Below are 25,973 nucleotides of genomic sequence, written 5' to 3' on the forward strand. Positions count from 1 at the left end.
AATAGTGAAATAGTGTTACTAGTCTTAATCACTATTGACTAATTATATTGATTGGAAAGTCTGTGAGTTATGGATTTTTAATTGGGTAATCAAGAGAAAATAATGTCTTATAAACTACTTTTGTAAATGAGAGTGATAAGTGGCTCGGATGAGAGAGCTAACCCCAACTTATATATAAAGCGTACATAACCATAACAACATTTAGGGTTGAATCTTAGAGTAGATCACTCTAAGGATACTTTTGTAGATTATGAGAATTTACATCAAGATTAGTCAAAGTTTTTGTTTTAGTATATTTTTGTTTTGTTGACAAGTTGTCTAAATGCGGTAAGGTGGACTATAAAATATCATTAACAAATAATAAGTAAAGTGTTTGAGGATTTTTGATCTCATTACATAATAAAAAACATACATAATAAAAAACAACACAAGTGTAAGTAACTCCTCTGCTTTCTCTGTTCTCTATCATGGTCGATTCAGTCTCTGCTGACACAGAAGCTCAAAGCTCTTGCGATCCAAGCAGCAAGCGCGGTGGCTGGATCACCTTTCCCTTCATGATCGGTTTGTGTTTTAATGGGAGTTTCTGTTTTGTGTTTTTTATAAAAATCTAAAACATTGAAAAAATGATAAGATTGTGGGGTTTTATGTGGTGCAGCTACGTTTTTAGGCATGTCCATAACTTCATTCGGATGGGTAACGAACTTGATCGTTTTCTTGATAGAAGAATTCAACATCAAGAAGATCGCTGCGGCTCAGATCTCAAATATTGCCAATGGATGTCTCAGCATGTTGCCTGTTGTTGCAGCCATTCTAGCTGATTCTTTCTTCGGTAACATTCCCGTCATCTCGGTCTCTGCCTTCATATCACTACTTGTAAGTCCAAGACTCATTGATTCTCTTCTCTCATGTGTTCTCTGATACACAAAATCTTACAAGTTCATATACATTTTCAGGGCATCCTTCTCTTGACTCTGATTGCATCATTAGACTGGTTGAGACCCCGACCGTGTGAGACAGGCTCCATCCTATGCGAATCACCATCGAAACTACAGCTCGGGATCTTATATACAGCTTTAGTTCTACTGACAATTGGATCAGGAGGGACGCGGTTCACCTTAGCATCCGCGGGTGCAAACCAATATAAGAAACTTAAAGATAAAGGAAGCTTCTTCAACTGGTACTTCCTCACACTATACGTTGGAGCTATTATTAGCGCAACAGCTATTGTATATACACAGGACAATGCTAGCTGGAAACTTGGGTTTGGTATCTGCGCAGCTGCTAATTTGACCAGTTTCATTGTTTTCGTCTCTGGTAAGAGATTCTACAAGCATGAAAAACCTATGGTAAGTCCCTTCACAAGCCTGATCCGCGTTGTAGTCGCTGCTACCGCAAAGAGAAAGGTAGTGATTTTAACCAGAGAAGACCAGTATCACCGTGGGCTAGGAACAGAGGCCAACACTTCTGCTGCCATGCCCTCGGAGAGATTGAGGTGAGGAAACTAAAAAGCTTTCTTTATTCATGACACTTACACATACAGCTGAAATAAATGTACATGTGCAGGTTCTTGAACCGTGCCGCTTTGATGACCAAAGATGATGTAAATAACATTAGCGGCTCAGTTAATAACATCTGGAGGCTATGCACTGTGCAAGAAGTAGAAGATTTGAAAGCCGTTCTCCGCGTTTTTCCATTGTGGCTAGCCATAATTTTCGTTAGTGTTCCCATGGTGATGCAGTCAAGCTTGATTGTACTCCAAGCTTTAGTCACAGACCGTGGGCTTGGCCCTCATTTCGAAGTCCCGGCCGGGTCACTTCAAGTCATTGTACTCATCTCTGCATGCATCGTTATCATGATGAACAACTGGCTAGTCTATCCGATGTACCAGAAACTAACCCATAAGCCGCTAACACCGCTTCAAAAAGTTGGCATAGGTCAGGTACTCACCATCCTAAGCATGGCAGTCTCTGCGGTTGTGGAAGCAAAGAGGTTGAAAACAATTGAAACTGAGCATCTCATGTCAGTTCTATGGCTGTTTCCTCCCCTCGTAATAGTAGGAGTTGGCGAAGCCTTCCAGTTTCCAGCCAATATTGAATTCTTCTATGGAGAATTCCCTGAGTCTTTAAGGAACACCGCGACTTCATTGACCTCGGTGGTGATTGGAATCTCTTTCTATATCAGCACAGCACTCATCCATCTTATCCAGAGGACCACCAAGTGGTTACCAAACGACATTAACCACGGAAGAGTTGACAACGTTTACTGGGTATTAGTCATTGTAGGAGTCTTGAATTTTGGTTATTTCATTGTCTGCGCTTGGTTTTACAAATACAGAAACCTGAAAAATGAAGATCATGAACAAGATCCAAAAGATGTTACAACCTAAGAACACACAAATGTTCTGTTTCAGTTTTCTCCACAATAATTGTCTACATATCTTGAATCAAATATCTTACATGGTCTTTGATTCTGTTGTTTGCAATTTTTACCGAGTAAAGTGTGTTTTTGCAATTACTCTGTTCCAGTACATTCAGAAAATGATACTTTCAAACTGATGGGACAGAGTAATCAGCTGATTCTTATCAAAGTTCTAATTAAGTTACTACGGCCTTTACACCCAAAAAAACAAAGTTGCTACCTTTTGAATTACAACATAGGATTCCAATAATAACAACTAGAGATAACACAAATTAGTACGTAGTGCATGATTATATCCTAGCTCAGCAAGAGATCATTAGTATTAATCATCTATGATCGACGCTCCTTTTCTCATGAATCCCACATCAGTTGCATTAACTTACTTCTAATCAAATTATATACATCAACATAAGGTACAAGGTTTGTCCCTTCAGAGACATCCGATAAAATTGGAATGATACATAGAAGATTAGCATGGCCCATGCTGAAGGATGACACGCACAAATCTTGAAATGGTCCAAAATTTTTTTTTCTCTTTCTATTACAGAGATGTAATATTTTGGATCTGTCCGTTTTAACTATTGCATGGGGTTGTAGTAAACCAAAGAAAACAAATCCTAAACGACCTAGACAACTAATCGATGAAAACAGTATACGACGGTGTTGGTAGCATGGTCTTGTGATATGTTTGACCTCAAGATTAGGCTTCAGAAAGATTCATCAGTCTCTTTCAGAGAACCAAAATATCTTGGAATGAAAATAGAGTTTAGTATGTGAGATAACGTGGTCAGACTTTTTTATATTTGCTGATACATGAGTTTTTTTGTTAATTTATATATCATACACAAGTCACTAACGATCGTGAGTATATTAATTTTTTTTATCAAACTTTCTTTTCTATTTATAGTTTTGAAAGATTAAAGGATTCTACTGTTTAAGATTCGGTCAAATACTTTTATAGTTGTTTATTACATTCACCAACTTGTCATTTTGCAAACAATAACAGTAGATGGACTGTCAGAATCTGATTACGACTTTTCGTTACAAAACAAGATCGTTACAAAATCATTGCACCAACATAATAATTGTTATATAGATTTCGTTATCTATATAGTTTAAGGCTTTTATCTAACTGCATTATAACAACACACAAACACAAGTCAACGTGTACCTCCTGCTTTCTTGTTCTCTGCCATGGCTGATTCAAACTCGGGTGACACAGAAGCTCATCGCTCTAGCGATCCAAATGGAAAGCGTGGTGGCTGGATCACTTTACCGTTCATACTCGGTTTGTTTTTTTTTTTTTTGAAATTTTTTTTTATAATGTTTTTGGAACCAAAACATAGACATATGTTGATGATTGTGAGGTTGTTATGTGGTGCAGTTACACTCTTAGGTATGTCCATCACTTCTTTTGGATGGATAATGAACTTGATCGTCTTCTTGATTAACGAATTCAACATCAAGAACATCGCCGCTGCTCAGATATCAAATGTTGTCAGTGGAGTTGTCAACATGTTGCCTGTTGTTGCAGCCATCTTAGCCGATTCCTTTTTCGGGAACGTTTCCATTATCGCGGCTTCCACTTTCATTTCTCTGATCGTAAGTCTAACGCTCACTTGTTCTGTTCCGTTTTCTTGAAATTCAAAAGCTTACAAGTTTTGAAACATGTTTTCAGGGAATCTCTCTCTTGACCTTGATCTCATCTTTGGACTACTTGAGACCTAAACCGTGTGAAACGGGCTCAACCCTATGTCAATCTCCATCGAAACCACAACTCGGGATCTTGTATGCAGCCTTAGCTCTAGTGATCATTGGTTCAGCTGGGACGCGGTTCACCTTGGCATCAGCAGGTGCAAACCAATATAAGAAACCTAAAGAACAAGGAAGCTTCTTCAACTATTTCTTCGTCGCACTATATACCGGAGCTATTACTGGCACAGCAGCAATTGTATATACACAGGACAATGTTAGCTGGAAACTTGGATTCGGTCTCTGTGCTGTTGCTAATTTGATCAGTTTCATCGTTTTCATCGCCGGGAAGAGATTCTACAAGAATGACAAATCCTTGGGAAGTCCCTATACAAGTCTGATCCGCGTTTTAGTCGCTGCTACGTTGAAAAGAAAGGCTGTGATCACATCCAAAGAAGAAGACTATCATCACTCTGGTCTTGAAAAAGAGACTAAGACTTCTGCTTCAATCCCATCCGATAGCTTCAGGTGAAGACCAAAACCTTGTATGATATATTCTTGGAAGTTAAACAAGAACTAAAAAGAGCTTTACATGTGCAGGTTCTTGAACCGTGGAGCACTGAAGACCGATGAAGACTCGGTTAGTAACAAGTGGAGGTTATGCTCTGTTCAAGAAGTAGAAGATTTCAAAACCGTTCTCCGACTTCTCCCTCTCTGGTCAGCCGAAATGTTCCTCGCCACTCCCGTAGGGGTGCAAATGGGCATGACGGTCCTCCAAGCTTTAGTCATGGACCGCGAACTTAGCCCTCACTTCAAAGTCTCTGCTGGGTCTCTACAAGTCATAGTATTCTTATCTGGATGTGTCTTTATCATGCTCAACAACTGGACTATCTATCCCATGTACCAGAGGCTAATCCGCAAGCCGCTCACACCGCTTCAACAAGTTGGAATAGGCCATGTTTTCACCATCTTAAGCATGGCGGTATCAGCTCTTGTGGAAGCAAAGAGGCTGAAAACAGTTGATGATAATGGGGATCCAATGTCAGTGCTATGGCTGGTTCCTGCTCTCGTGCTAGTTGGAGTAGGCGAAGCATTTCATTTTCCAGCGAACGTTGCAGTGTTCTATGGAGAATTCCCCGAGTCTTTGAAGAACACCGCGACTTCATTGACTTCGGTGGTGATTGGAATCTCTTTCTATTTGAGTACAGCTCTTATTGATGTGATCCAAAGAACTACCGCGTGGTTACCAGATGACATTAACCATGGAAGAGTTGATAATGTTTATTGGGTCTTAGTTATAGGAGGAGCCTTGAATTTTGGTTATTTTCTTGTCTGCTCTTGGCTTTACAAGTACAGAAACCTCAAGGATGATGATCAGAAACAAGATCTTAAAGATGTTACAACCTAATCAAGGAAGACACAAAATGTTCTGCAAACTCTTTGTTTGTCGTTTGTGCTTCTATTTACCACTTTACAGTTGTGTTTTCTTTTCATATAACCCACTCTGTACATGGAACTTCTAATAACTATATTGGTATGCACTAGACTTAGTTATATTGAATCTTGGATTAGAAGTGACCGAGTAGCATATACGTTTTAATTTAACTAATTTATAGTTACTTTGAAATTAAAACTGATATTCGTATTTTTAAGTTTACATTATAATGAGGTTCTAGTGGAATAAAGAATGGTTGAGGTTAACCTGGTGTTCTATCAGAAGCCAGAAGAGAATGCTTTGATGGTAATACTTGCGCTGCAGTCAAAATGGTCCCAAACCTTCGTGCTTTTTCCTGGTTCACCTCAAAATCATGAAGAAATTAATAAAAGTCATCAAGTTTAGTAACAAAGAACCATTTTCAATCTTTCAATTTGTGTGGATTCAATTTCATGCAATGGATCGTTTCTTTTGTGAATTGACAATATGATTCTTAAAACGTGTTTTAATATTTAATTATAACTAGTGGACGCAACTGTTGAAGATTAATGCATGTGACTATCGAATGCTCAGTCTTTTTAATATTCACATAGCTGTTAGAAACTGATTTTCATGGATAAACAAAGACCAGTGGACACATTATTTCATCAAAGCCATTTCTCAGCTTTTTTTTTTTTTTAATTCCATTAAAACCAAATTAAAGCTATGACATGAGTCACACAGTTTAAAACACTAAAAAACAATACAGCCAAAATGAAATATTATAAGAAGTGTAAATTTGGTAACCGAGTCTTCCGCTTCGGTTAGCTTCTTCGTTCATCATGGAGGACAACTAGCCACGACCACGGTTACCGTGGCCACGATTTCCACGGCCACGGTTTCCACGTCCACGGTTACCTTTTCTTTGAGCATTAGAGGACTCTTGTACCTCTTTAGTTTTGATCGATGGCTGAACCGGTCTCTCACGCAACAGCCTTTGCCCGAAGGGAGTCATATGATCCATCAATCCAGACTCACTATCAGACCCATTTGAATCAACGGACTCTCCATCTGAAGGAAGTGATTCTCCATCAGAAAAGGAGGAACCCAAACGGCTGAACCTGTTTTCAGCAAGAACAATTTCTATCTCACAATCACTAAGAATCTCACCATTCTTTGTGCCTACATTTTCCACAACTTTCTGAACTGTGCATATCGCCTCAGTAACTTCAACCTCAACATTTGCGTGGCAAATTGCCTCCTTAGAGCACTGACCTGTGACTTGGATTGGACCAGCCTCAATGTCTAAAGCTGTACTTACTTGGGTTACTGCTTTTGCGGTAATATCAACAATTGGAAGCTCCTGTTTATTAGCTTTTGGAGAATCCAACACTGTGGCAGCAGCTACAATCTCATGAACATGAGTGTTGACCTTGTTGAATGCAAGTTTGGTGAGACTCACATTTGGCAACGAAGGTTGCATACATCGGGAAGCCTTATGTCCCAACTGTCCACAACCTGCACACTTAGCTGGAACCCAAGCATATTCAACATCAACCATCAAAATATTACCTTTTTTATCAGCTGCTGCAATCCTAGGAGAAAAAGCTTTACTCAACTCAACTTCCACCAAGATCTTAGCCTCACCCATTAGTGAAGGGTCTAGTCTTGGTTTGTAAGTAGCCATAGGAGCACCTAACCCTGATGCAATATGGCTAATTCCTGGAATAGAGTACAATCCGGAAGATCAAATGTATCTGTAGTAGACCAAATAGCTACAAACATCATACAATCATCTACATGCCATAACCCTCTTTGAAGAACCCAGGTTCTAGTTGAAGCATCCGGAATATGGAATAGAAATTTTGAATCATCTAGCTTGCGCATATAGATTCTACACTTTCTACCCCAGATTCTATTGATTACCGCATGAACCAAGCCACCAGAAGGAGGACTACATCTATAGAACTGTCCTAAAACATATTCCTTTTGATTCTCAAGACCTTGCATCATAACATGACTTGGAATTGTTACCTTTGGAGTTCCGTCTTCCATGTACTCCGGTGATGTTGCTCTGTACAAGTTCCTCGCTGCTGGATTCATTTTTGCAGCCCAAGGAAACCTCATATTATCTTCATTCGCTGAATCCTGGTGAGATTGCCTCGAAGCAAGAATCGTTGCAAAAGTAGAAGAATTCGAGAAGTTAAGTGGCTTTGACCAAGCACCTTTCAAATGTGGACATACTAATTTATTCACACTAATTGACTTAGCGGAGCTTGTAACATTCAGCGGTGGCTCAACAGAACCGAGAACACCATTAGCTAACGGCGGCGAACCAGAGGACACTAAGGCCTCACCAAGAACCGGAGTTGAAGTCGGTGGTGACGAGCTCTTCAGGGAGTCCGCCGGAGTAGAGGCTTCCGTCGGTTTATGCTCAAGCGAAGGTAGGAGCGAATTCGCCAGAGTTGAAGAGTGTCCCAAATCCGACGCGTTTCCAACAGAGGGATTCACCGCTGGATTAGGAGGATGGTCCATTGGAGAGAGAATCTTTGCAGTTCTTGCCTAAGAAGAAGCATGTACGGGAGTAGAGGAAGCGGAGTTCTCACCCGCTAACACCGACGCCGACCAACGATGCTTGCTAGGCCAACGCTGATCCGGAGTTGGAGATTCCAGACATGCGAGAAGGTGATGCGATGATGTGTGCTGGTCGAGACTCGACGGAGGAGTAGGATCGCCGGTAGTTTCATTCAGTTTCAATCACAGATCCATGCGACTGAGATGAGAATACTGAACGAGACTTGGTTCAATGGCTAGCTATTGATGAGACGATTCCAATGATGGTGATCGTGAGTGACGACGCGCTGGAGCAGCGCCGGAACGGAAGGATTGCCGGAAAAGAGAAGTCTTTGTCAGAAAAAGGTTTTGTCGCCATTTCTCAGCTTAGACACAGTTACTCTGCTCTATCATGGCTGATTCAGTTTTTGATGATTGCAACCGCGGTGGCTGGAGTACTTTTCCGTTCATGATAGGTTAGTTGTGTGTTTTGGGTATTTTTCTTTCTTTTCTTTCTTTGTGAGATTTAGATACTACGAAGGGTTAGCACAGAGTTTTGTTGGTGTTTTTTTTATATGTTGCTAAAAATTATCTTCTAATGTTGATTATTGTGGGGTTCTATGATGAGTTGCAGCTACGTTATTAGGCATTTCAGTGACTTCTTATGGATGGGTACTGAACTTAATCGTCTTCTTGATCGAGGAATACAACATCAAGAACATCGCTGCTGCTCAGATTTCAAATATTGTCAATGGATGTCTCAGCATGTTGCATGTTGTTACAGCCATTCTAGCTGATTCTTTCTTTGGAAACATTCCCGTCATTTCCACCTCTGCTTTCATTTCTCTGCTTGTAAGACTCAATTCTGTTTCATCAGTTCTCTTTCATGTTCTTGTACACAAAAACTCACAAGTTTTGAAACGTTTGTTTATTAGGGTATCGTTCTGTTGACTCTAATCGCATTTTTCAACAACTTGAGACCCCAGCTGTGTGAAACAGGTTCATTCCTATGTCAATCGCCACCAAAACTCCAGTTTGGGATTCTGTACTCAGCCTTAGCTCTAGTGACCATTGGAAATGCTGGGACACGGGTGGCTTTGGCATCTGCAGGTGCAAACCAATATGAGAAACCTAAAGACAAAGGAAGCTTCTTCAACTGGTACTTCCTCATGGTAAATACAGGCGCGATTATTAGCGCGACAGCAATTGTATATACACAGGAGAATGCTAGCTGGGAACTCGGGTTTGGTCTCTGCGCAGCTGCTAATTTGATCAGTTTCATTGTTTTCATCTCCGGGAAGAGATTTTACAATCATGAAAAAGTAATGGGAAGTCCCTTCACAAGCCTTATCCGCGTCTTAGTCGCTTCCAAAGAAGAAGATTATCACCGGGAAGTCGGAAAAGATTCCAAGGCTTCTGTTGGAATGCCCTCCAAGAGCTTCAGGTGAATATAATAAGCTTGTGTACGTCTTCTTGAAATCTAAAACCTGAACTAAAAGAGCTTTATTATATGTGCAGGTTCTTGAACCGTGCAGCATTGAAGACTGAACAGGATTTAAATCAAGAAGACGGTTTGGGTTATAACACCTGGAGGCTATGTTCTGTTGAGGAAGTAGAAGATTTTAAATCTGTTCTTCCAGTTGTCCCTCTATGGTTAGCCATCCTATTCGTCGGAACTTCCATTGGTGTTCAAGCAAGTATGACGGTCCTCCAAGCTCTGGTAACGGACCGAGAACTCGGCTCTAAATTCTTAGTCCCGGCTGGATCTCTGCCAGTCATTGTACTCATCTGCGTCTTTCTTGTGCTCAACAACTGGACTATCTATCCCATGTACCAGAGGATCACCCATAAGAAGCTGTCACCGCTTCAACAAGTAGGTATAGGTCAAGTTTTCAACATCTTGAGCATGGCAATCTACGCCATCGTTGAAGTAAAAAGGCTGAAAGCAGTTGAAAATGAGCACCCCATGTCAGTTTTATGGTTATTCCCTCCTCTCGTGATAGTTGGAATTGGCGATGCCTTCCATTATATGGCGAACTAGAGGTTATTCCACAGATTTAATTTTACTCTTATTTTACAATCAAACCCCATATATTAAACTAGGGAGGTACCTGCGCTTAAAGCGCTGTATTAAGATTTTAATAACAACTGTTTTTTAACTTTATGATATGTTGCTTTTATGACTTAATATGTAATAATTGACATATTTAAATATAGTGTTTTATCTTTTGAAAAATTTTTAAATGCTTTATTGGATTGTAGAGAAGTTTTTGTATTTGCATATATACAGAAATGTTATTTTACCAAATATAAATAATACTCTCAATGTAAAATATTAGTTGAGTCTTTAAAATAAACTACTAAACTGTAGAAAACATATATGAAATTCAATAAGTAAATTCCAAATTTTTAAAAGCGTAAGCAATTTCCAATAGTTCAAAATTATAATTTATAATGTATTATCTCAGTTACAAAATAAAGATGAGAGTATAATGCAAAGTTGGATTTCAAGTAGCGGTTAATACAAACATACTAAATTTTATAGACATTCTAAAAGAAAAAATTAAAGGCCAACGCCCCAATCTTTACACTTGAGTGCCTGAGCTTTCACCTTGTTGCTTTATCACATGGTTTATGTAATAACGTCCAACAAATTCATACCTGTAAATATATAAAGTGTTTTAAGAAATTTTACTTTAACACCATACAAAACTTGATTTAATAAACATAATTACATCTTACATAGCATGGTGATGCTCCAGTCCTTCAAACTCTGGTTTTATGAAGATCTTCGAAGAGGCCAAAGTGTTTTCAAGACATGGTGCACCTATAGACATTTAGAATTTAAAGTGAATATATTGGTTACCTTATGATGATTATATCAGAACTAATTAATGTTACATACCTTCATATTCTCCCACCCTCATACACCGCATTACACAGAACACATGTTCGGATTTGTATATGAGATGGCACCCGTTTGATTGCCATATGGTCATGAATTGAGAAGCGTAGTTGTCTTTGAAACGACACTTCATAGTCTCATACCTACATGTTTATCAAATCAATAAAAATCTTAACAGAGACAACTTTAATATGTAATTGTCCTAAAGGTAGAATAAATATCTTTTACCTGCCATTCAACAATATGAGAACAACTTCATTACTATCAATGATATTCGCAGACCTCCTTTTATCTTCCACATCGATTATACACCCACAAACATTTAATTTGGAAAAAGACAGAATTTATGTTTACAAAGTGTTGCTAATCAGTTTAAAAAGAAAAACAGTTTTAACACTTTAGGATATAGTGTTTTTTGTAAAAGATATTTTAAATATCTGATAATTTAAATTTTTAATATTAAATAATTTTCATCTTAAGATATAGTGTTTTATCTTTACCAAACAAAAAATAAAGTTTATAATATTTTATTGGATTATCAAAAATTTGTATTGGAGACCATATACTTCAATTTGCATATATAAATTAGTGAACCTTTTTCAGTTTCCATATATTAATAAAAGTGTTATCATAAAATATGAGTAAATTTTGTATTTAATACGTCAAAGTGTGTGGGCAAAGAACCTTTTTAATTCCATTATGTTAGTAATAAAATAGTTATATCGCATGTCATTTTAAATATGTATTTCTTGATTATATTAAATAGTTTCTATTTGATTTATTCATATAGTAGCTGTTATATAAATATTTTTAAAAAATTTATGAAAGAATTATACTCAATATAAATTATTAGTCTTTAAAAGAAACAAACTATAGTAAAAGTGTGAAACCCCATTAACAAATTGTAAAATCTTAATGTTCAAATACACATTAAAGATCTTTAAGCCTCCACTCCTTCTATTTGAGTCCCTGAACTCTCACTTTCATGCTACATCACATAGTTTATGTGAAAACGTCCAGCAAATTCAGAACTGTAATTATAGAAAGTGTATTTAAAATTTTTACTCTAACATCATACACAACTTGATTTTAATATTCATAACAACTTACAAAGCCTTGTGATGTTTAAGTCCTTGAAACTCTGGTTTTATAAAGATCCTCGAGGAGGCTAAGGTGTTTACAATACATGGTGCACTTAGAGACATTTACAATTTAAAGTTAATTTTGAGATTACCATTTGTTGATTATGTTAGATGTATGGTAAGTACCTTCAAATTCTCCAACCTTCCAAAAGCGCAATACACAAAACACAGGTTCAGATTTATATGTGAGATGGCACCGTTTGATTCCGAAGAAGACATTTTTATGGCATGACATTTTACAGATTCATTCCTACAGATTTAGCAACTTAATATAAATTCTAACATAAAAAAACTTTAAAATGTAAATATCTTTAAAGGTAAAATAAGTGTGTTTACCTGCCATTCAATAGCGTGAAGACAACTTAAATACAATCACTGGCACTCTCATGTCTTATCATAACCGTTTCAAATATGTAAATTATTAATAGTAATTTTTTTATTTTAATAAATAATTAAAAGGTGATGATTCCCATATTTATCACTTTAAATTTTTTATATTTATAATTATAAAGATAACAATCCATTTAAGTAAATATATATAACATTTATATATATTCTTGAGATATGTTAATTTGCTTTTTCAAACAATGTTATTTCCATCTTTATCATTTCAAGTTAGTAAATTTATATAAATCATAAGTTTTATCTAAAGAATTTCCATACTCTGTAAACCGCGTATGTTTATTATGTCTTACTTTTGGTTCAACTTTTGTATTGGTCTTGTTCTGTCAGTTATATAGAATTATAACCAAGAAGTTTTATATAAATCATAAGTTTTATCTAAAGAATTTCCATACTCTGTAAACTGCGTATGGTTATTATGTCTTACTTTTGGTTCAACTTTTGTATTGGTCTTGTTCTGTCAGTTATATAGAATTATAACCAAGAAGTTTTATATAAATCATAAGTTTTATCTAAAGAATTTCCATACTCCGTAAACTGCGTATGGTTATTATGTCTTACTTTTGGTTCAACTTTTGTATTGGTCTTGTTCTATCAGTTATATAGAATTATAACCAAGAAGCATGAAGTTAGGGGAGGTACGTCCTAGACAGCTTAAACTATTCACAGATCATAATGATGAATCAATCATGCACAGATCTTTATATTACTATATATTATACACCAAAATTAATGAAAATTCATATCACTATGCACTTGCTGAAACACATGGATGATCATATCATGATATTCATTGGTATTGAGTCTGAGATAACAAACCAGAAGCTCTTTGAGTTCTTCAGGGGTTGATACCATTCTCCATGATCATTTCAATCATTGAATCTCTAAAATCTTTCTGAGGATCGCTCGAGCATTTCACTACTGCAAAGCTTTCTTTCTCCATTCCTCCATCCGCTGTTTCTATCAGAAACTCTTGCTCCCGTGCTCTCAGTTTAACTCTGCATTTTTCAGATGCTCTTGGTGAAAATACTCTAACTTTGTTGTTTTCTTTTGTTCCTAGTCTGTTTAGCTCCCTTTTTAGGGTACAGAGATTTTCTCTGTTGGTCAGCCTTCAGCTTCACTTCTCTTAGTTATACTTCCTTGAGCTTTTGCCACAGAGGAGCCGATTTTGTTACAGTATGACCAAGATTCATAGAATCCTCTTTACTGTAACTTCCTGTACCTGCCCTTCTTGCTGGTTTTTTCGCTTTGACCTCTACATCTTGTCCTGAACTCTTTGGCTTTTGTTCAAGAAGCCTTTGGTCACGTCTCTCACATCTCTGCTTATCTCTGTTCACCTGAATTCTTGGCGTCATGATCACAGTTCCTTTGTCTCTATCCATTGCCTCTACTTCCAGAAAGCCACACGTCTCTCTTTTGAAGTCTCTTACTTTCTCCTAACACTGCTCATTATCTCTTCAAACTTCTCATTTGACTCCCTATCCGCTGGTCTTGTTGCAGCGTTCTCCTTTTCTATTTGTACTCTCTGAAAGCTTTTTCTGCTCTCAATAATATCATTTCGACGTTTAGTAGAACTCAAGGAAGATTTTGTAGACATGGTCTGGCTAGCTTCATCATCTTGCTTCTTCTCTTTTGCAGGTTTCAAGTCAGAAGAACCGCTCAACTTTGAAAACCAAGAAACAGGAAGAGCACGAGACAACCTGGAATAAGATGAAGAAGAAACAGGTTTCTTCCATCACAATCTCATCATTCCAAACGATCGAAGAATCTGAAAACGTTTGGTGCTGTCTTTGTTAACCGGGTTACTTAGGCTATAGACTATGAAGAGGTGTATAAAAGTGAAGGGATGTATCTAGAGCTTACTGCTGTAATATTTTTAGGTTGTTGCCCTTTGTCTAATAGTACTAATTATCTAATTGAAACAAAATAGCTGATATCACATAAAGTTCTAATTCTCAATTTCGAACTGCAGAGGCACTTACATTGAAAAATGGCTAGTGCCTGAGACAGTAACATGCGGCTTTCAGGATAAGTAACTCTTCCGCTGATCAGTCTGCATCTGATGTCAAGATCACTGATGGAATCTACATCAGTTCTCTCTCGCTTCATCTATATTATTCCCCAAAGAAGAATCTGAAAGCTTCTCCGTATAATTAAGAAGTAACTTTTGTAATGTGAAGTTGATCCTCGTACAGTCCAATAGAGCAAACCAATTTCCTTAAGGTCCCTGTCAGAAAATCATATACAAATTGGACAGACATAGATACAAAACGTAGCTACCACTTCAGGACAGAGTTGTAAAAGCAAAATTAAGCAAAAACCACAATGACACATAAAGAGGAAGGATTAAGTCTCAGTCTTAATTTCCTTTTCCTTTCCCTTTCCCTCTGCCTTTTCCTTTCCCTTTCTTCTTATTCGAACCATTCCTAGAACCATTGTGTATTTCGTCATCATCAACTACGTAGTCATCATCAATTACTTTACACATATCCTCCAGCTCCTTGGTTTTGCTTCGCTCGACCTTCCTCTTCTCAACAAAACTAACTACTCCACAAAGAACAATGTCAGTGTCATCGTCTTGCATCAGCTCTTCAACTAACTCAGCAGGAGTAACTTCAGTAGAATCGATCAGCTTCTCGAATTTCCTTGCAGAGAGGATGGTTTAAGCCATCTAAACCAAGGTAATTAGTGACCAATATCCTAAATGCTAGCCCTGTACTATAAGGATCCCAGCTTTATCTTCAAAAAGAGAAAAATTCATAATAATATATCTCTCCAAGAAACCACTACACAAACAGGAAAATAAAATACTAAACTCTGATTTTGGCCGACCCATCTATAAGCCTCTTCTCTTGCAAAAGCTTCTTGGCAGATCTATACCATCCACCCAGATAACAAACCATTAGTCATTAAAACACTTAAAAGGTTTATTATCAAATCAAAGAAAGTGTATTTAACAATATTCATACTCGATTGGGAGTTGGACTTCTGCTATTCCGGTAGTCCACTGTGTCGAGCTCTCTTTGAAACTACGCTTCTTAACCTGAGAAGGAAAGTGTTTAGTAACAACATTCGTAATCCCCTGTACCACATAAAACAATAAACAACCAATGTGTTACATTAGGCAAAGCAACTTACTTTAAAATGATCAGGTATCCTATATAACTCATCTTCCACTCCCTTCAACTCATTCTCAACCTCCTCCGCATCATCAATATTTTTCCCCCTCTTCTTAGCCAATTCTTGTTCAATGTACTTTACCCTAACGAATCAAAACGACCCTAAAAACACTTGTAAAGGCAGCTCACTCTAGAAAATTAGGTTAAAAAATTTTTAAACGGAGAGAGATTTGCTTACATGTTGGGATCTTCAATAAAAAAAACAGTCTCTTGAGCAAAAATATCTTGCAACATAAGCTCCTCTTTCTCTGTATGACAACCCGTCCCGTTGACCCCACTAGCCCACCGCTAGCTTGCCCCCATAGGCCCGAAGCTGGCCCTGCAGGGCATCGATCATAACCTCTCACTGGGAAAATGGAACTATTCATCCAAATCCACAGTAGGTTATTGGTGCGCCAGGCGTTCCTCGAACCCTGGTCCCCACCCTTTAACAACCTTCCCACAGGACAAGCTGTCACCATCACAGTCCCACAGGACTCTCATCAAAGGAATCTTCTTCTTCCGAAGTTCCTTGATCCTCCTCTCGAGAACCCTCACTGGTCTCGCCTCCAAAGTCATGTTAGGCTGAAGATCCTCAGGAATCTTAGCCAACACCTCCTCTCCCTCACGGAGACACTTCCGCAACATAGACACATGGAAAACCTTATGGAATGCACGCATCACCTCAGGTAACTCCAATCTATATGCCACTGGTCCAACCCGCTCAATCACCCTGAATGGACCCATATACCTCGGACTCAACTTAGTGTCTGACAATGACCTGTTCGGACCCTGCAACATGGCCATCTTGAGGTACACTCTGTCTCCCACCTGAAACTCAAGATCTCTCCTCCTCCTATCTGCATAACTCCTCTGCCTATCCTGAGCCTCCTTCATGTTCAGCTTGAGAACCCGAATATTCTCTGAGGTCTCCTGAACAAAACTAGCACCAAACATGCTCCTCTCCCCCACCTGAGTCCAGCATAATGGTGTACGACATGGCCTTCCATACAAAGCCTCATAAGGAGCCATCTTAATACTCGCCTGATAGCTGTTGTTATAAGCAAACTCTACCAGGTTCAGGTGATCTGCCCAATGGCCACCCCAATCCAACACACACATCCTCAGCAAATCCTCCAGCGTCTGGATCGTCCTCTCTGACTGTCCATCAGTCTGGGGATGATAAGCTGTACTCATATGCACCTTAGTGCCCATCTCTGCCTGAAACGCCTTCCAGAACACCGAAGTGAACTTGGAATCCCTATCAGACACAATGCTCGCTGGCACCCCATGCAACCTGACTATCTCCCTCACATACTTCTTAGCCAAGACCGCTGCTCCATCAGTCTTCTTAATGGCCAGAAAATGTGCTGACTTAGTCAACCGGTCCACAATGACCCAAATAGCATCAAAGGTCCGTGACACTGGCAATCCCACCACAAAATCCATAGTGATCATATCCCACTTCCACTCCGGAATGGGTAAACTCTTCAGTAACCCGCCAGGAACCTGATGTTCGGCCTTCACTAGCTGACACACATCACACCTCGAAACCCAACTAGCTACATCCTTCTTCATCCCGACCCAATGATAGTACCTCTTGAGATCACGGTACATCTTAGTCGCTCCTGGATGAATGGACAACTTGCTCGCATGAGCCTCTCTCAGAATCTCCTGTCTCAACTCCTCATCCTTGGGCACACAAACCCGACCGTGCACCAAGATAGTACCATTATCTGAGACCTGATACTCTGAATCCACATCCTTAGAGGCATTCACCAGCCTCAAATCCTTCTCCTGAGCCAACCGCACTCTACTCAGAAGATCTGCTCTATCTACTGCTTCCAAACCCAACGGTTCCTGTGAAACAGCACATAAGCTCAACGCACTGATCTCCCCTACCAGAGACTCCATCTCCTGCTCTTGAGCCGAAGCTACCCTCTTCCGACTCAGAGCATCTGCAACCGTGTTAGCCTTACTAGGATGATAGGCTATCTCCAAATCATAATCTGCCACCAGCTCCATCCACCGCCTCTGTCTCAAATTCAACTCAGGCTGAGTGAATATATACTTCAGGCTCTTATGATCTGTGAACACCTGTACCTTTGCACCATAAAGATAAGATCTCCAAATCTTCAGGGCAAAAACTACAGCACCCATCTCCAAATCATGGGTAGGATAGTTGCCTTCATGCACCCGCAACTGCCGCAAAGCATAGGCAATCACCTTCCCATGCTGCATCAGAACACAACCTAAACCAACTCTGGATGCATCTGTATAAACCACATAGGGTTCTCCCTGCTCAGGCAAAGCCAACACTGGCGCAGTAGTCAACATCTCCTTCAGGCTTGCAAAGCCTTCTTCACACTCTTCTGACCAGAAAAAAGGAACATCCTTCCCTGTCAACTTAGTCATAGGACGTGCTCTGCTTGCAAACCCCTGCACAAATCTCCTGTAGTAACCTGCCAAACCAAGGAAACTCCTGATCTTAGTGACATTCTGTTGTCTAGGCCAATCCCTGATAGCCTGAATCTTCTCCAGATCTACAGAAACTCACTCTGCAGAAACAATGTGACCCAGAGAACCCATCTCACGCTGCCAAAAACTACACTTGCTCATCTTAGCAAACAACTACTGCTCCCGCAGCTTCTCCAGAACTGCCCTCAAATTCACTGCATACTCCTTAGGACTCTTAGAAAATACCAGGATATCGTCGACGAAAATGATGACAGACACGTCCAGAAACTCTTGAAACACACTGTTCATCAATCTCATAAACGTTGTTGGTACGTTAGTCAACCCTCTTGTTTGTCCAAGAACCTCTAGTAACTTGTCTCTTAGGGAAAACTTCCACAAGATAGATTAATCCAAAATTAGCTTTCCGCTTAGCTATTCTCCACAGCAAATCATCAATACGAGCGTAATAAAACAAACAAGTACCATACGTTCGCATATTCCGATTCACTGTACCAAATGCTTTGCAGACCGCCAACTTAACCTACTTGACTTGTTTCCCCCCAGCAAGCTTACCAAAACCTTAAATCTAGTAACCTTGTCCATCTCCAATGAACTTCATCCACCATCGTCGCAATGATTAGTTTATCCTGCCATGAAGGCTTCTCGTGAATCTTATGTACCTGGCAACCATGCCCTTACCGGCTCATATCTGCTGCAGCTCTCCTTTCCGGGACTCCAGCACCACCGGCCACTCAATCCTGGCACATCAGCCACACATTCTTGACCACTCCGGTCATAAAACCCTGGCCCACCGGCCAACATAATCCTAAAATCCAAGATTAAACCATCATCACTCTCGAGGTCTACATTCCGTCGTTATGTTCATACTCACGTTCTATACATTGCTTGCTCCCAACTCTTCCTCTCTTAGGTTGCAACCTTTGAGCCATACCGATCTCACTCTCAGACCAGCGTCTTCGAGTTATACCGTTTCACTCTTGGACCACAATCCTCAAGATCTCGGTATCAGGGGAACTACTCATCCCCTCAAGGGAACATCATCCCCTCTGCCACTCTTGGAGCCCTCAGCCCCTCGAGCTATCGGTATTCAGGGGAATCACCATCCCCTTAGGAGCAACAATCCTTAACGACTATAAACATCTCTCGACACAAAGTACCTCCTGTGGTCCGAGTATAACATTTCAATGTTACACCTGCCCACTCAACTTATAATATCCAACTGGATTAACCACCAAGCTGCAAAAATATTTGCTCTAACTGCATATATCCCCCTATCCGCCTCTCTAGGCCCGATACCCCTTGAGAATAATCTCATACCGGTCATCTACAACCGCTCCACCCTCCTAACATAAGAAGGAAAGTCCTCAACATCCGCATCCCTCGGCTGCACCCCGCCACATGCGGTACAACTGGAGCCTGCCCTGGTACCCTTCTCGGTAACCGCTCCACCAGCACGCCAACAGATCCGCCAAGCGATCATCTCGACCCTGGGCTAAACCCGCTGCAATCCCACCTCTGTGTTCCCAGCACCCCCGGCACGCTCACCGGCTAACCCCCTCTGGTCCCTCCTGATACGCTTGCGACCCTCTGACGTACCTCCTCGTGGACCTCTGGACCCCACACTCGCTGGCCTTGGGACCCGCCCAAACATGACCACGACCACGTCCCCGTCCACGACCAACAACTCAAACACCTTTAACCAATGCACTTCCAAGAACAGAGGCTAACAAGCAATCTTAACATAACACAAAAACACAAGAACACAAACTCACCGTGGAATCACACTGTAGGCTCGAAGAGGATGTTCTAGGACTCCATGCCACACACAATTGACTAACTCACATAATCGATCAAGACATGCAATCCCAAACATCTACAACAGAAACCTAGTGAACCCAAAACCTAGAACCGTAAGGGCTCTGATACCAAAATGAAACAACCGACCCTTTTTTTTTTTTAATAAATAAATAATAAATAATAATATAATAAATAACTACAACTAGTGGTCCCATACCCACTAGCCACCTAACCACATTCACAATCCAACAGCGGAACAACATACCAATAGATATCCAATAAAACAATATCCAATAACCAAATAAGTAATATCCAGCATTAATCCCAAACAGCATAAATCAAACAACCAGCAATCCTAACAATGCTCTAAGACTCAATTCTAGCAACCTAACAATGCCAGATAACCATACAATCAAGTCCCTAGAACATCCTCCTCTTCATTGCCTTTGATTCCACGATCACACTTTGCCTTTACCTGCACCACAAACACAAATTGAGATGCATGAGTATTTGATAAACACTCAGTGAGGCAATCCTCCCATCTACTGGGCTATACACACAAGCAATAAGATCTCTACATGCCACAAACAACAATCGATAAAACAAACCAGGCAATATACATAGCATGCAACATCCATCGTAACTGAACAAGGGGTGTCGACCGACACCAGATGGTGTCGATCGACACTGACTATCTGGTGTCGACCGACACCAAACTGGTGTCGACCGACACCAAACTGGTGTCGACCGACACCCTGCCCGACACTCCCAAAAACCCTAGTTTGTGTCGACCGACACCTCCACATGGCATCGATCGACACTCGCCCAAGTCCCGAGCCGTCCTCGCGTTGGTGTCGACCGACACCCCAACTGGTGTCGACCGACACCGATGCCGAGCAGCGATTTCCCTCGATCAGAAACTCCGAATCTCGCCTCCAATCTTCTCCAATCCGCTCCTTGCACTCCCAGAAGCCAAACCCAGCCCAGACAGCAACGAAATATCATAGAGAACTCAAAGAAACAACCACATAAGCACCAAAACACATAGAATCTAGAGATCTTAGCTTAGATAAGCCATGGTCATGCACTCACCTCTTTGCAGGAAGATTCTGACCAACAAGAACGAATTCCCTCACTCCTAGCAAGCTTCTAGCACCTTCCCAGCCTTGGATCTCCCAAGAACAGCAAGGAATCTCTCAATCTCTTCCCAAAAGCTCAAGAACACTCTCTCTTTGTGTTTTCTCTCAAAAACGGCGAATAAGACAAAACAACACGACCCTAGGTCGTTTTCTTCCTTTAAAACTCGATTTAGGGATTCCCTAAACCAACCACGCAAACCGGACAATTAAAATTGAACCGACCAAACCGACCACAATTGGTGTCGATCGATGCCTCACTAGGAGGTGTCGATCGACACCCTTACCAAAATACCAAAATTTGGTTTGCGGGTGTTACACTCTGCTTCAGCTTTCTCCACTGGTTTCACTTTCCACTGCCGTTAAAGATAAAGCTGTGATCCCTATTGCTTCTGCAAAAACTTCACCTCCTCCAACGCCAATCTATAGATCAACCAAAGATCAAACCTTTTTAACAACCCATCAAACTAATTGAAGAAACTCGGACGATACAAAGCCGAGAAAAAATTAAAACCCTAAAAGTGGTGAATCGAAGAGAATAGCATTGTATTTATAGTTGTAAAGACCTATCTTTTTAGGGTTTATAGTAAGGAGGTTTATTGTGGTCAGATTTTTTTTCCTGCAGAAGTCCATTAATTTTTAGATTAACGTTGATCTACAAACAATTTAAGCCCATTAATTATAACAAATTCGTTTAGTGCATGATAGATTATGGTCATAGATTCTCCAATTAAACGTCTAAGAGAGTTTTTCCAGAAAATTTAGGGATTAATTTAGCAAATTCTAGTTTTGCAAATAACCTTTTATGCAATTAGATTATTTCTAAACCGATTTTTGATTTATTTTTAATGCGAAAATAGGTAAATTTATGGCCAGGAGCAAAATATTTCAACGTCAAGAGCAATTTCATTAATGGTAAAATGGTAAAATTTTGCTGAGATTGAATGTGGGACGTTTTCACTTCTCGTTTAATATAATTGACTATTGAAAAAGACTCTTTCTCTTTAAAAGAGAGCTACCCACAAGCTTAAGTGAGAAAAATAGAAACCTCCTGTTTTTGTAAATTTCACTTGGTATATTATCCTTAAGAGATATGTCTAATACTAAATTCAACAAATCAATTTCTAAAAACCTAAAATCATTCAATTCTGATGAAAAGATCGGCTAATTGTCGATATTTGACATCATCATCACAAGGAGATTTGAACAATCCATGGCATAAATAATAATTTATCCATATCCAACCGACACTCCATTACTAAAAACAAACCTTGATGTATAATTTAATTTATTAGTCTTGTTTAATTAATTAAATAACAAAATGTAAAAAATATTAAAATATCTCTCTGTTTTACAATTAGAATGTGTTGTTTTTGGATGCTACCAAGTTGTAATAAATATACGGTGAAATTTGAAATTTGTATTGTCTTCTTTTTATGTGGCTTGTATTTGTCTTTGCTTTGCAGATGAAACGACAAGTGATTTTATTCCCTTTTCCTGCTGGTTTCTCCCAACATAAAAGGTGTTTTACTTTTGTTGTTGTATTTCCTGTCAACAATAGACCAGTAATGTTAAAACTCCAATCAATGTCTTTATCCCTTGCAAATCTTAGAGAGACTTCAACCTCAGTTTTAAGCTTTGGTTTACATCATCAGTAATTATATGTTAAAATAACAAAGGGAAAAATGTAAAATTGAAAATATTAAAATTCAAGCATAAATGGTTTATGATTCCTTGTTGAATTTCTTTCCACATGTGTGTCTCAAGTTCTAAGGGTAAGTGGTGTTGATCGTCTTTGATAGATGTGACAGACTGACAGTGAAACTCTGGTACATAGAGCCGTGAAATTGTATGTAGACTCTTTGACATTGGAATAGAATGTCTTCCCTATTAAGTCTTTGATGAGCTAAGTCACCTCGTCGTCCAATTCATCTAAGTTGGCCTAAGAATAAAAAAGTGACTTGGGTTGGCAATTTTATTTTGAATAGTACCTTCAAATAGTTAGTACACAAAATAAAATAAAAAAAACATATGAAAAGAACTATGAAACAACGGATTGCCACACTCCAGACTCATTGAAAACAATACACCGGAGTATTCTCACAGCTTCGGATGGAGAGAAAGTGTGACGTGTCAAGGTCAAACCAGAGTTTTTTATTTTCAAATTACAGTTAGTGCATAAAATGTAGTGCCACCTATTGCACAGTTCACAACTTCAACCACTTTTAATTTACACCCAAAACTATTGTTCCTTAAAAATATCAAGACGATGTTTTAAGTAACAGTAGTAAAAATAAAATATAAATTGGTCATATTACCTGGCCTCCATCCTTGTTGTTTGACGTAAGTCTCTATTTGTTCAATCATGTACAAATCTGATAACTCTCCTTTTTATATGTTTTTAGCATCCTTTTTTTTCCATATTTTGCATTGTTCATACCTCTAACTTAGCATTTTTAGGCCATTAACTGTAGGAATTCACTTTTAGACCATTTAGGGTGTTGCATTTCTGCATTTGCATATTTTGGATGAAAACAGGTGCTAAAGAGCCAAAAATGGGGAAAAACAAGGACAACTCGAGCATGTACCCGAAGGAGCCATCGAGCTACAAGAACAAGTCCGAACCCCAACACGATCGAAGAGGATCCAAGAGCGTGAAGAGCAACCCGAAGATCCACCCGAGGAGTAACCCGACTTCACCCTCGTGTACCCCATCGAGTAGACCATCGGGCAGGTCTGGGAAGCTAGGTCAAACGGTTTCCATATATAAACCCCCTCTTCCCCTAGCTTGCAAACGAGCATGCCACAGACCCTCAAACCAGAGAGCGAGAGCTTCTGTGAGAGAACTGAGCGACTCAAACATTTTCTTTTCGTTTTGCATTTTTATTTTTGTAGTTTTCTTAGATTTCTATCTTGTACTCTTTCTACTCCACTCTATCTTTTAATACAATGTCATTTTCATTCATTTTGATTGCTTTGTTATTCGTTTCTATGTCCAAGTAGTGTAGTAAAGTTTCTAGGGATGGGATAGATGATTTTGTGTTCTTGATCGGTTAGGATGCTTTAGTTGATTGTAAATGATTGATAGATTTCCTTCTAGGTTGGTGTTCTTAATCCTGTCAACAGACCGAAATGTTGAGATTAGATCTAGGGCGTTTACAAATGCTACAGGCCGAAAGGAGTAGATAAAATGCTTGATTTAGCCAATGCTAGAGGTTTACTTAACTCTGAGTAAGAAATTAGATGAGTTTAAGTCTACTGACTATAATGAATCGTTTTTAATGCCTGCTTGTTCATATTGCTAGTGCGACAGTGTGGTAATGTGTTCAAGGTTAATTGTTGCTAGTGCGAAAGTGTGGTGATAAGGTTTTAGAGGTTCATTGTCTAGGAAATAATTGCTTGAGGCATGTAAGGCATCCGTACTGGTCTAAGATACTTAGGATTCGATTACCCCCATCCTTAGGAACTTTCGTATTTCCATTATTTGCATTTTCTTCACTTACTCGACTACCTACCCGATCAGGTACACGATAACCTGCATCGAGTAATACCTCGAGCTGTTCATATCTCACTTGCATACTTGATCACCCCACTCGATCATGTACTTGATTGCTTGCATCGAGTACTTAGGTCGTGTGGTTTCTTGTTTATATTCTTTTCCTTTGTTTATTTTAGGATTGTTAGAACCAAAACCTTATCTGCTTGGCTTGACTTGTATTGTACTGATCATATCCTTCCTGCTAGCAATAGACAACCATTTGGATTGATAACCCTTTATACTACAACTGCATAGGGGATTGATACCCTAGGTGAAAACCTGTCTATCAATTTGGCGCCGTTGCCATTTGGTTGTCTTAATTTTGCTACGTTTAGGATTTCAGCACTTTCTAGATCAAGTTCGTTTGTTTATATTCGGTTTGGATACTGACTTGTTTGCTTTTGCATTGTTTGTTTTGAATCTCAGGTACAACTCGAGCACCCACCCGACCCGTCACTCGATCACCTGGATCGAGTTGATCCTCATGTACACACTCGGATACACACCTGTGCATGCAAACACAATCCAGAGGTAGCCAGAACCTGAGTCCTTTCATCGACAACATCGACAGACCTCGGCTACTCAGACAACAACAAGCTCAACCGGAACCAGCAATCATTGAGGAGACGATGAATAATCAGAACGGTCCACCAGCTCCTCAAGCAAGGACCAATATAGGAGCAGGAGATGCTCCATCTACTCACACTCAAAGGAATGGCATTGTGCCACCAGCTGTGCAGAACAACAATTTTGAGATCAAGAGTAGTCTCATCCAGATGATACAGCGCAATAAGTTTCATGGATTGCCAATAGAGGACCCATTGGATCATCTGGATGAATTTGATAGGCTCTGTAGCATCACTAAGATCAATGGAGTGAGTGAAGATGGATTCAAGCTCAGGCTTTTCCCATTTTTTTTGGGAGATAAAGCACACATCTGGGAGAAATCGCTCCCTAAGGAGTCCATCACCACTTGAGAAGCGTGCAAGAAGGCATTCCTAGCAAAATTCTTCTCCAACTCCAGAACCGCAAGGCTGCAAAATGACATTTCCGACTTTGTACAGAAGAACAATGAAACGTTCAATGAAGCTTGGGAACGTTTCAAGGGATACACTACTCGGTGTCCACATCACGGCTTCAGTAATGCTTCATTGCTGAGCACACTTTACAGAGGAGTGGTTCCAAAGATACGGATGTTGTTGGACACCGCAAGTAATGGTAACTTCCTCAACAAGGATGTTGATGAAGGTTGGGATCTAGTTGAGAACTTGGCTCAATCTGATGGCAACTACAATGAGGAATAGTATCACTCTGTGCGATCTACAGGAGAGGAAGATGCC

General features: G+C 39.6%; 4 protein-coding genes, 2 non-coding genes and 2 pseudogenes across 7 annotated transcripts; 4 read left to right on the forward strand and 4 right to left on the reverse strand.

Annotated features, from left to right (window-relative positions):
- The first annotated feature begins 377 nt into the window (after nucleotides 1–377).
- LOC104711023 (protein NRT1/ PTR FAMILY 2.3-like) lies at nucleotides 378–2,479 on the forward strand. Its single transcript, XM_010427694.2, has 4 exons — nucleotides 378–561; nucleotides 656–873; nucleotides 954–1,492; nucleotides 1,564–2,479. The coding sequence occupies exons 1-4, from the start codon at nucleotides 468–470 to the stop codon at nucleotides 2,384–2,386; spliced, it is 1,674 nt and encodes a 557-aa protein (XP_010425996.1). The 5' UTR covers nucleotides 378–467; the 3' UTR covers nucleotides 2,387–2,479.
- Nucleotides 2,480–2,842: 363 nt separating this feature from the next.
- Nucleotides 2,843–2,945, forward strand: LOC147938341 (U6 spliceosomal RNA). Its single transcript, XR_015567573.1, has one exon. It is a non-coding gene; the product is annotated as a U6 spliceosomal RNA (small nuclear RNA).
- A 551-nt stretch (nucleotides 2,946–3,496) lies between these two features.
- On the forward strand, nucleotides 3,497–5,664 carry LOC104711024 (protein NRT1/ PTR FAMILY 2.5-like). Its single transcript, XM_010427695.2, has 4 exons — nucleotides 3,497–3,706; nucleotides 3,803–4,020; nucleotides 4,097–4,638; nucleotides 4,711–5,664. Exons 1-4 carry the CDS (start codon nucleotides 3,613–3,615, stop codon nucleotides 5,516–5,518), a joined length of 1,662 nt encoding a protein of 553 aa, XP_010425997.1. The 5' UTR covers nucleotides 3,497–3,612; the 3' UTR covers nucleotides 5,519–5,664.
- Nucleotides 5,665–6,187: 523 nt separating this feature from the next.
- LOC104711027 (uncharacterized) lies at nucleotides 6,188–8,059 on the reverse strand (annotated as a pseudogene). The gene is made up of 2 exons (XR_015567135.1): nucleotides 6,695–8,059; nucleotides 6,188–6,595 (listed from the first exon to the last, which is right to left on the reverse strand). The product of XR_015567135.1 is annotated as an uncharacterized LOC104711027 (transcript).
- A 353-nt stretch (nucleotides 8,060–8,412) lies between these two features.
- Nucleotides 8,413–10,313, forward strand: LOC104711025 (protein NRT1/ PTR FAMILY 2.1-like). The gene is made up of 4 exons (XM_010427697.3): nucleotides 8,413–8,553; nucleotides 8,712–8,929; nucleotides 9,013–9,521; nucleotides 9,596–10,313. Exons 1-4 carry the CDS (start codon nucleotides 8,490–8,492, stop codon nucleotides 10,116–10,118), a joined length of 1,314 nt encoding a protein of 437 aa, XP_010425999.3. The 5' UTR covers nucleotides 8,413–8,489; the 3' UTR covers nucleotides 10,119–10,313.
- A 2,889-nt stretch (nucleotides 10,314–13,202) lies between these two features.
- On the reverse strand, nucleotides 13,203–14,276 carry LOC147938342 (transcription repressor OFP5 pseudogene; annotated as a pseudogene).
- Nucleotides 13,203–15,950, reverse strand: LOC104711029 (protein COP1 SUPPRESSOR 2-like). Its single transcript, XM_087467558.1, has 5 exons — nucleotides 15,884–15,950; nucleotides 15,665–15,788; nucleotides 15,496–15,569; nucleotides 14,509–15,400; nucleotides 13,203–14,226 (listed from the first exon to the last, which is right to left on the reverse strand). The coding sequence occupies exons 1-4, from the start codon at nucleotides 15,937–15,939 to the stop codon at nucleotides 15,337–15,339; spliced, it is 318 nt and encodes a 105-aa protein (XP_087323684.1). The 5' UTR covers nucleotides 15,940–15,950; the 3' UTR covers nucleotides 13,203–14,226; nucleotides 14,509–15,336.
- Nucleotides 15,951–25,664: 9,714 nt separating this feature from the next.
- LOC147938343 (small nucleolar RNA R71) lies at nucleotides 25,665–25,771 on the reverse strand. Its single transcript, XR_015567560.1, has one exon. It is a non-coding gene; the product is annotated as a small nucleolar RNA R71 (small nucleolar RNA).
- Between the last annotated feature and the right edge of the window lie 202 nt (nucleotides 25,772–25,973).

This window comes from Camelina sativa, chromosome 9, assembly GCF_030686135.1.
Source record: "Camelina sativa cultivar CO46 ecotype springtype chromosome 9, ASM3068613v1".
In the NCBI taxonomy this organism is placed as follows: domain Eukaryota; kingdom Viridiplantae; phylum Streptophyta; class Magnoliopsida; order Brassicales; family Brassicaceae; genus Camelina; species Camelina sativa.